This window comes from Aplysia californica, unplaced genomic scaffold, assembly GCF_000002075.1.
Source record: "Aplysia californica isolate F4 #8 unplaced genomic scaffold, AplCal3.0 scaffold00239, whole genome shotgun sequence".
Classification (NCBI taxonomy): domain Eukaryota; kingdom Metazoa; phylum Mollusca; class Gastropoda; order Aplysiida; family Aplysiidae; genus Aplysia; species Aplysia californica.
The window spans coordinates 425990-437537 of NW_004797509.1; the positions used below are offsets into that span (position 1 = coordinate 425990).

The 11548-nt window shown below is 39.6% G+C and overlaps 1 protein-coding gene across 1 annotated transcript in view; it reads left to right on the forward strand.

The window, feature by feature from the left end:
- The window catches only part of LOC101850894 (homeobox protein caupolican), a gene marked incomplete at its 3' end in the record, with an annotated part of 80136 nt that extends 69553 nt beyond the window's left edge, over nucleotides 1-10583 (forward strand). Inside the window, 3 exon segments of the mRNA XM_035970229.1 lie at nucleotides 8878-8990; nucleotides 9859-10021; nucleotides 10370-10583. Of these exon segments, the coding sequence (XP_035826122.1) occupies nucleotides 8878-8990; nucleotides 9859-10021; nucleotides 10370-10583 (490 nt within the window).
- Nucleotides 10584-11548: the final 965 nt, after the last annotated feature.

An 11548-nucleotide genomic window follows, 5' to 3' on the forward strand; every position in this document is an offset into this window, starting at 1 on the left:
ACGTGTTTGGCCTATCACATAACTGCTTCAGTGACAGTTAAACTACTGTTTTCTGCTGTTATTTAAAATTGTCGAAGAGTAGGTCGTTAGGGTGCCATCCAGACCAAATTCAAAGCATCCTTTTTTAAAAATAAATCCTTATCACACATGTAAACTAGTGACGCACACTTTTGCACTTTCCTTGATTTCAAATGTATTAACTCTTTCCCTTTTAGAGCGTATCAAGAAAGTCAAAATATGAAGAGGGGTATGTAGTACTTGGGCTATCTACTTCCTCTATGACTACCAACAGGACAAAGCTGTATCGTGCATACTGCTGTAAGTTTGTCTGTCAAGACTCAATAGAGTATGATAATGGAGTCTTTCTTTCTGGCATGACAGTGTTTCCCAATGACATTTTTGGCCTATTACACAACAGCTTCAGATTATGCAGTTAAACTGTTTTTTTGCTGATTACTCTAACCAAACAAGTCCTCGTCACATGTATGAGGAAGCGAGACAAATTTTGAAGAAGTCATGAGATGCCATAGGTAATAATAGCCCCAGGTATTTCAGAATAGATTAGGATTTTTCATTGACGTTTAAGGCCTCAAAACTTAAATACGATTTAAGTTATGAAAACAAACATTTATTCAAGTCAAACACTTGTTCTTGTCTATTATGTCCCTTGTCTTGGTCGTCCATCCCTATCAAATTTTATTGAGTGCAGTGTCCGCAGGCTTGCATGAATCTGTCTTACTGGGCATAGCCAAAGCTTCAAATCAACTGAATCTGTTTTTCTTTTGTATCTTTCAAAGAAATGTTCTCCTCTACGGTTGTATTGGTCATCGTCAGACATTGAGAGACAAACTATTAGTATATTTTGAAATTAATATGTACTGTTGAATTTATTTTTCATTTTTTTCTATCGAAGCATTTTTTGTCGTTGCCTTTTCTGTCTTTGCTGTTGCTTTTGTTGCTGTTTGTCGTCATTTATATTGCTGTGTATAGTGCTCTTGCTGTTCTTGTTTTTCTGTTGCAGGTATCGTTGCTGTTTCAGCTGTGCATGTGTTTTGATTTGATTTTCATTGGGTGCCTGTTTGTTTGTTTGCCGGTCCGTCTGTCTGTCGTTCAAAGCATAAAAGATATCTTTTAAAAAATTCAGAACGAAATAGAAGGTTGGAAAAAATAGCGAGAGAAGGGACAGGAAGAAAGAGAGAGAGAGAGAGAGAGAGAGAGAGAGAGAGAGAGAGAGAGAGAGAGAGAGAGAGAGACAAACAGACAGACAGACAGACAGACAGACAGATAGACAGACAGACGGACCGACAGAAAGGTAGAGAAAGTGACAGACAAACAGACATATAAAGAGGCAGGCAGGCAGACATACAGACAGACCACAAACATACAGAAGATGTAATGAAATAGGACGCAAGAAAATTCTCAGTGCAAACACCCGACTGTTTATGAATAAAGTGGACTATTTTTCTGTGGGGAAAAAACAGAAAAAGTAACCTTTTCCTGTTTGTGAAGTATTTAGAAGTGTAATATACAATAGTACCATTTTTTCTTTTGAACGGTTAAAAGTGACAAAACTTCTTTGAATAAATGTGCATATTGATCAGTGAGGAGATGGGCTAACAAAGCGAAAACTTGGAAGAAGAATTCCTCATGCGGGAAAAGACAAGGCATGGGTTGGGGATACGTGGACAAGCAAGCACAGTATTCTGGGTTCCTCGGTTGACAAGGACTCTGATATTTAAATCGTATTGACGCTTACAACGAGAGTTTTCTTTTATGATATCACCATTCGTTTCTCCACATATCGTTGCTTTTTAATGCATTGCCTCTTTTGTCTTCCTGGCCGAATTACTGTAATACATAGGCTTTTTGAGGTGAGAAGGTTTCATCATTTTCATACATTTTTTTCTTAGATCCTCTATCCTTGTGAAAGGAAGTAAGAGAACAACCAAATATCGATAACACTCTCTTACTAAAACGTGGCTTTTTCCCGAAAATAATGGCAATCCGCGAGTAAATTTTCAATGATTTAGTGAGCTGACAAAAGTATGGGGTATTCAGTTTAACAAAAGTACAATGTTTTCTTGTTTTCGGGAAATGTGAGATATTCACGAGAGTAAAAGTATGTGTTATTTTTGTTAAAGTACTATGGTGTATTCACGTCAACAGATGTATAATATTATGCTTTTGTTTTAGTAAAATAACATGGCGCAGTCACGTCAATAGATGTGTAATATTATTATTATGTTGTGTGTTTTAGCGAAAATACGGTAATTTCAAGTGAACAAATGTCTCATGTTTTACCGTATTCCAGCACAAACCGGCATCCTTCCATCACTTTGCTCTCTCTGTTAGGCCCGACACTTGGGGCCCTTCCTCGTCAAGTATTCCAAAGCAAACAATGCGAGAAGGAGCCCCTGTGTGCATTCGCCGCCACATATAGAACAAGTGACATTTGTAGATCCGTTTTGCAACATGACTCTCACCACAACAGGACAATGTTAAGAGGTTCAAACTTAACCCGTCGCCACCTGTTTACACTGAATTGTTTGTTCTTGCCGTGACAAAAATAGGGGAACAGACCAGATATCCTACCCAAGAGCAACCAAGGGCTGGACAGGAACGCCCCTCCTCCCAATGAACGCGAGCTGGTAGTGACGATAATAATCATCTCACGCCCTGGAAGAAAGCGGAAAGAGACGGAGTTTTCAGAACATGACTAATGTCTTTTTTTTTCCTCTCGAGTATTAGATGACGACATACGAAACTTAATCTATTGTGTGAGGTTGGCGGGTGCTGTGATGTGGTTTTATCCTTCTTCCATAATTAACTACTATTCGTCTGTATCTCTGTTCCTTCTTTTCTTTGTATGTTACACTCTATTAACAACTCTAATCTTTGGCACCTAACCGGCACCTTGTGATGAAGTGGTTAAGTGCTTCGGTCTCGCACGCATAATACCCCAGTTCGATTCTCAAGCAGGGAAACTTTTCATCAAGTATCTCAGTCATTCTGCTTGGATGTTGTATTCCACTCAGCCCGGATTGACCCTGGCATGCATGGTCGGAAGCCGATCTCTTAAATGATGTAAATTATGCCGATGCAGTCCTAAAGCACCTATAATTTTAAATGGTTTAGATCTACGTCCAGTGAGAAGAGTTGGGGGAGAAAGGAGAAGGAAGGAACAAAAACACACACACATCACAATCATGTCATTTTGTGTATCTTAGATTGTTGGAGCACAGAGCTTTGACATATAAGATTCCAAACATTTCTCGTCTCGCTGTGTATTGTTGTACGAGTGGAAGACATTGTTTATCTTTTTAAACGATTACAATGGAAGAGCAAGAAGTAGCAATGGTAATCATCAGTGAGGTTCTTACTCGCACAACATTGAATCCAACAGTTAGTGAACAAACCTTACATTTGCTGCATTATTTTTGGTCCCCATATTACTAGTATAACACGATTCACTGCGAATGTGTTTCGCGTTCATCGACACAAATTGCGTCACCGAGGAGGCGATTTGCTGAAATTTGACCTTGCTTGTAAAGGCTATCTCGAATGAGAACAACATTCAAACAATCAAGAGCGTATACTCAATATAACAGACTTGCCCTGACGTGAATTGGCATGAACATCGAAAAGCATAGCTATTACATCGCACACACCAACATCATACGCCAAAATATGGTTGGCGCTTTTGGACAATGCACTGTACATTTTGTACTACAAAGTTAAGTTCCCTCTCGTCAGAACTGATATGGAAAAGAAATTAGCCCCCTCCCCCCCCCACCCTCACGAAATTGATTTTTGAAAATACATGTATACTTGTGTGAAAAGGCATAAGGTTTATTAAGGTGGGCGTAATATTTATTAACTAGTGATTTTATGTTTGTTTTATAGCCGAGCCAAAAGGTTAAAGCAGCAACAGTTAAAGAGAAGAAACCCATGATCTCAGTATTATCAAAAGCGGTGTTATTAGCAGTTAGACTAGTCCTTCAAGGCCAGAAACGACACCTACTATCCACAAATATCAGTCATCCGAGAATTTATTTTTTGATAATGGTGAATAAACCAGATAAAAGAATGTTTACTTCCCGATATAGCTAGTACGAGTAAATATAGCCGTCGCAATAAAACGCCCACACTATTAAGAATGAACAGCGATGTCAGTCTGCATATAATGGTTTCGTATAATTCTGTATTACAATTACTTGCTTTGTACAAGTTTATTTTTTAAGAAAGGCGATGATATCTGTTTCTAGATTTGCATCGTGTCACCGCCAACAAACATTTGCGTTACATAACGTGGCAAGTGCTAGGAATAAAAAAAACTACAAACACTGCTGGTATCCTATAACTGATGTGCATGCAAATTCCTCGAATGTGTTGGAAATGGTGTGAAAATGTTGCGAAGTGACATATAGTTTTCACCTCCGTCCTTTGAAGGGCATGTCAAAGAGGGATGACACTTTGGCATTGCATTTTGGCGTGGGTTTTTTTCTGCACTTCCGGTGACCTACTTAGGTACAAGTAAGCTGAGGAAGCACGTGATTATCTGTCGCGAAACAACTTGATATTCAGGTATTTCAAGAATTTTCAGAATCAGTTAGATAAAGACACACTTTGAAGACGTTTGGGGAATTAGAAATTTATAGTATAACGCAATACAAACACATTTATCTTTATTATTCCCATCTCGAAAGATGCCCTCCATCATTGCATGCATAACATAGGATCCAGGCACAGGGAAAAGTTTCTCAGGGGCGTTTGTTCAAGGGGGTTGTCATTCACCCGGAACCGTAAGGTGCAGCTTAGCACGTGGAGAATCCTCTTATCTCGAATTGGCGTCTGTATGTTTAACAGGGTGTAGATTAATCGTTTGCGCATTCAATTTTTATTTTACTGTGTGTTCGAGATAACATCTTGAATATTGAAATCTATTTAAAGGATTGCAGACAATAAAGGAAGTGTTAATTTATATTACATAACAATAAACGGGAAAAATGTCTTGAAATACAATTGCCTAAATGTGATAATGAATAAATTATGAATGCTCCATCTTAAAAAAATAATTATGTTAAAAAGAGAAGCCAAAAATTATATACTTTCTTTTGGGTGTCTTGACGTTCTAGTCTAGTCAAGTTAGCTCAATAGTGAAGAAATATACACTTCTTTCATTGTGATAAGAGTTACTGTTTTGACATCAGGAAGGAGAGAGTGGTGGGTTTTTGTTTTCCTTTTATAAATGTTAAAAATATTTTGTGTATGTTGGCTATATTGTGTTCGCCTTTTTGTTTTTCAATCCACAAACCCAGTGTAGTTCATATGAAGTGTATTTCTGATATAGTATATAGTGGTGGAAACACACCGAATGCCCCGTGTATGCGTTGTTTTTGCTTTCATACAAATGGGCGTGTGAGAATTTGTGCGTTATACATTTATTAATTATTTCTCTTACAAATGTTGATAAAGAGCCACTTTAAGAATTTTGTTAATCATATTTCTATTATTGAAAAAAATTTGTTCATGTGTAAATGTCGCTGTGTGTCTACTACTGTCTCCTTATTTATGTATGCATGCAGGTTCAGTTTAAATGTCTTATTATCAATATGATTTTTTTGCATTCAGGAAATAGCCAGATAAGCAGAAGTTGCGTCGATGACCTAGTGGTTAGACTACCCGACTTAACACGAATTTCCATTTGGCTGGGTCGTTTCGGAGATGGACGTTAAACATGGGAGTCCTGCGACTGAAATAACCTAACAGTGTTGATAGGGGTGTTAAACCTATACCATTTCACCATTTTCTCCAGATAACCAGTCAAACCTGTGTCCAGTTGGACAAATGACAAAATATCGAAGCAACTTTCCTAGCCCCATCTTCAGCAGGACAGGTGGTGTGTACAGATATCTCCCGCGCTTGTGTGTGTGTGTTCAGGGGGGGGGGGGGTGAAAAAGACTCCAAAGGAATTACACCATCATAGATTACTTAGTAGTTTTGCCCTTAATATTATTTACACGTCCTGTATAAGTTTCTGGTTTCGTTTTGATGCCTATCCTCTAATCTGCTTATCAGGAAAGGTGCATCATTTCTGGGTTGTAGCATAGACACGTCACACATAACGGCTTGTCCTGCACACATCCCATCACTGCTGGCGTCCAGGGTCACCTGGCCAGTCTGGACTCTGTGTGTTGTGGGATGAGTCACCACCTAGAGGGAGTTACTGGGTCGTCTGCTGTGGGTCAAATCAATAACAGTCGAAATTGTCCAAGACGGTCAGCCGTTATGGAAGAGAAAAGTCGTTGTCTCAAGCAGGTGGGGTCCATATGTGGGTGGGTGTCACCATAGTATGTTGAAACGTAAGGGAGGGAGTGGGAATTTACCGTGTGTACAGGTGTTTGTCTTGGACAGATGTTGTTTGAGCAGGTTGGAGTGTATTTGATGAAACTTTGTTTTTGCGCAAAGCAAGTTAACTATCAAAAGGGGCTATAATATAGGCTTCTTTCATAATAAATAAACAAATACATAAATACGTACATAAATAATTACTTCAATCAATCAATCAATCAATCAGCCAATACAACTTTATTGATTCCCGGAGGGAATTTAGGTTACAATGGTATACATACGTAAATACATAATCAAACACACAAACATACATACGTAGAATACCAAAGATACAATATCATATCAAAGCAGGATTATTTCACGACCCTTCCATTGCTGGTTCCCACAGGGCAGCGTCCTATTTTCTGTATCCAGTACTATGATAAAACGATCCAGGAACTCCCTCAGGCAATGTGTTCAGGGACTGTCCAGCTAAGATCATCAGCCGAGACGCTTCAGTTAGCTTCAACATTATATCGCATGTTCTTCACTCTTTACCTGTCGTTTAAAAGAGTAAGCCAGAAAAATGAGAACTATGACCATCTGTCCTTCTCGTATTGCTGTTACATAAACGCTTCTGTTTTGTTACATTGTGGTGATTATTCCTTCGCTGCCAGGCCTTTCCCCTATTAGTATTATGCTGAAAAGTCCTGGAAAGTCTGTGTTCTGTCCATGAAGGTGTTACAGATGTCAGGTGATGTCAAGTTAGTTGTATCAAGTTACGAACTGTTTTGTAGAAGCATTCATGACAATATCCTGACCTCTGGGGCGATTTGTTTTTCTTTCATCTATTCTAAAGTTTTGATACTCACCCCTCTGTACCGATAACAGCTGCTGCTTTTCCAAATGATGCATTAAATGAAATAAAGAAGTGAGCCCGAAAGGTTTTCTCATTGGCAATAAAGTCCTACAAAAGGACTGGAATCCTCTTCAAGCAATAAAGTAAAAACTATGCCAAGAGTACGATGTCATTGACTTGTGGCTCATATGTACTGACTTGTATTTGTTAGTGGGATCATCCCCGTCCTCGTTATAGTTTTTTGCTTGATTTGTTTTGTTTTGTTTTTTTGGTCTTTTGTTGTGCTACTACTGTTGTATTTCAGCTGAAGCTGATTTTAATGCTGTAAATGTTGAAATACTGCCCCCCCCCCTCCCCTCTTTCTCCTTCCCGCTTGTTGTCCTCTGCGTCCTTGGGTGTTGGGAAACCGTTCTGACCTTTTAAAACCACTCATAATTATGAAACACCCCAAAGCCTCCTCTTGAGTCATCTGACACATTGAAATACCATAGCCTTTATCTCAAATATCGGGTTTATTCAAATCGTCCTTCACCCTCCTCGTGCCCTTCGAGAATGATTGCAAGAGGTACTTAATCTTTTCACAAGGCAACGTCGTTTTCTGATCCTGCCAATGAGGTTGGGGGAACAGCGGGTGTCTGGGCGGTATCCTCGACTCGACTCCGCCTCGTTCTTATCAGCACTAACTCTCCCTGTCATCTTATAACTGTTCTCTATTATTAGCTGTTCAACGTGTAACAGATTAATTCTCCCATGTTTAGCTATCTGGCGTCCATCGAATGGCGTTTCTGGTTTCTTGAGAAGTTATGGGGTTTCCTGGAGGTGGGGGGGGGGGGGTTCTTTCCTATATAGATAGTGTATCATCGGCAACGGGGTTAACACTCTGTAGGTTAACGTATGCTATTTTAGTTTGTTTTTTTTTCTCCAGTTTTATAGTGTCCTCGATACAAATTTGTCAAATAGGTGGGGAGCCTTGAAAACACACCAAGTAGTGCAAGGTTTAGAAATGATGCCTGAGCTTTTGAACAAGGATCGCTCGAATAACACAATACCAATATTGGCATCCATATGCACGCGGGCATACACCTCTCTTTTTCTCTCTCTCTCACTCTCTCTCTCTCTCTCTCTCTCTCTCTCTCTCTCTCTCTCTCTCTTTCTCTCCCCCCCTCTCTCTCTCTCTCTCTCTCTCTCTCTCTCTCTCTCTTTCTCTCTCTCTCTTTTTCTCTTTCTGTCTTCCACTCTCTCTCTCCCTTTCTCTCTCTCTCTCTTTGTCTGTCTCTCCCTCCAGCTTTCTCACACATGCACCCACTCACAATCATACACACAGACACACTCACACACACATACACACACACACACACACACACACACACACACACACACACTCTCTCTCTCTTTCTTTCTTTCTCTCACGCAAACGCACAAACATACAACACACACACACACACACACACACACACACACACACACACACACACACACACTCTCTCTCTCTTTCTTTCTTTCTCTCACGCAAACGCACAAACATACAACACACACACACACACACACACACACACACACACACACACACACACACAGAGAGAGAGAGAGAGACTCACGGTCACTCCCACGAGCACGGTCTCTCTCGAGCTGCAAACATTTCAACATTATATCTCTTTGACATTACTGGTTTCCCTCTCCCCCTCTAGAACTCCCCATACGAGCTGAAGGAAGCCGGGGAAACATGGCGTGGCATTGGACAGACCACAGCCTGTTACCCTTACGACCCTACCAGCATGCCACCGTACCCGTACCCGAACGCGTAAGCATTTATTGTGTTAGTGTTTGTCGTGTGTTCCACCTCTCCTTTCTTCAAGTTCATTCTTTTTCGGCTGGGTTTTTTATTTTCATTTTACTTTTTCATCTTAGTGTTAAAAAATAATGGTACATGGGATCTACTTTCTCACATTCTCATAGACATTGATTGTCTGACACCAAAAAAGTTATTGATATGACACCTGAAAAAAGAATACTGGAAAATAAACAACTTAAAAAAACTCTTACTCTTCTACGCCCCACTATAATGACGCATTGGTTTTTTTTTTTTTACTGTACTGATTTGACGGAACCATAGAAAAAATATGAACCGAAAGGGTTAAACGTTGTATAATTATTTGGTTCATGTCAAGCCTTTTACAGATTTTGTATTTCAGTTTCAGAAGTTGGCTCTTCAACTTTCAGAACTACTGTTATTTTTTTTAAAAACCAAGTCCTCTTTTCTCGTGATAACTTCCAGTCTTTCTTATGATTATATAACGATATTATTCTTGCAATGCTTTTCTTACTTTTCGCAGAATTAATTACAACTTTTTCGGCGTCTGTGGTGTAGCGATTTTTATGATCTCGAAAGAACGTTTGTCATCACCACAGTCTCAATGTCTCTTTCAGCATTTTCATTACAACTTCCTGTCTTTCTCAAAAACACTTCAACAATTTTGAAGACCATAATCAAACCCTGTCCTAGTACATATTTTATAACAAAATCAAACCTTTGTCATTGTTTTTGTTTTATGATCATAACAATAATTTAACGTCTGTCAAGTTCAACTTTTGTCATCATATTTAACTTTTTATATTATTGTTCAGCTGTTGGCATGTCCTTGTATTTATCCAAACGTATACGTGTTCAGATATGGCACAGTTGACATCAATAGTGCAGCCCGCAGGAAGAACGCGACTCGCGAGAACACCAACACTCTGAAGGCGTGGCTGTATGAACATCGGAAAAACCCGTACCCGACCAAGGGAGAGAAGATTATGCTGGCTATCATCACCAAGATGACGCTCACTCAGGTTTGTGCGGGTGTGTGTGTGTGTGTGTGCGTTTGTGTGTGTGTGTGTGTGTGTGTGTGTGTTCTTTTGTGTGTGGTGTGTGGTTAGGGTGGGGTTGTGTGTGTGAGTTTGGTGTGTGTTTGTGTACATTTTGTATATGAGAGAGAGAGAGAAAGAAAGAAAGAAGGAAAGAAAGAAAGAAAGAAAGAAAGAAAGAAAGAAAGAAAGAAAGAAAGAAAGAAAGAGAAAGAGAGAGTGTATTTGTGCAACAACAAGAAAAAAATACACGCTTTGAGCGAAACTCTCACTGTTTTGAGTAATTGAAATTTATTTTTAAAAAACAAAACCTTCCCATAATCCCGCCAACAGGTGTCGACCTGGTTCGCCAACGCCAGGAGACGGCTCAAGAAGGAGAACAAGATGACATGGTCACCTCGCAACAGGAGCGAGGACGGCAGTGATGACGTAGACAATCCCGAGGACGATGACGACTGTGGAGAGAGCAGGGCTCATGACGTCATGTCGCCCAATCATGAACTGGACATCACGTCATCCAAGCCATCGTCACCTCTCTTATCTCCAGGTAAGGAGAGTTACTGTATCGTCATATTGTTATAATGTTAAAGGGTTTCTATCTTCATCAATATTCTATTATTTCAAATGTTGTCTTAATATTTGACGTCTGAGTTTGTGAGTAGGTGGTTAGTGAGTGAACCAGTGTGGTATTCTCCTTCTTTCCTATTAAAGAGATAACGTCCGCACCTCTCCTCCTTCTTTTCTTTGTATGTTACTCTTTACTAGTAACACCTCTAATCTTCGGTACCTAAAGGATCGAATTGTGTTGTGGGTGTCGTAAAACTCTTACTAAAATTAAAGTTAAGAGTTTGTAAATTTTAAACGCAAAAGCAGACAAAATCATTTTTCATTTTCATTGTCCTCGTAGCTGGAATGTCATTTCACAACAAAACGCGAATCCCCATGTAGTTCGTTGCCAACATAACCCGCAACAAACGGGAACTTTCAACACCCACAAAACGCAGGTAGACCTCTTAGAATTCAACGATGTTGTTATATATACCATGTCATTTAGAGCAATCAAACCTGCTCTAATGTCCAATGCAATCAGCTGAACCACTTCCCACGCCCCCTCCTCCACCTATATTGTTTTCTATTAATTTTAATGATATTATAATAATGACTCTGTCTGGGAGGACTACCTATCTAAGATGGCAATTTTTCTCCTCGGCAATGGGTGGCCGTCTTGGACAGGTTCAATTGTATAAACCATAAATTCCGAGACATCATTTCGATTATTATGGTGCTCTATCACATTGCACTGTTAGTGTTTTAGTTTTGGTATTGAATGTTGTTCTCGTTCTCGTAAATGTGTCTGTTTGAATTTGCAAGAACTATGTTTGTCTCGATATTTAGTTAAATTTTAATGCCACCCGAATCTCATTATGTTGAATACTCAACGTGCACTAGCTGGACCTGTATGTTCAGAACTGAATACGAGTATCAAAGTAGCTGGCTTTCAGCATCCCCCCC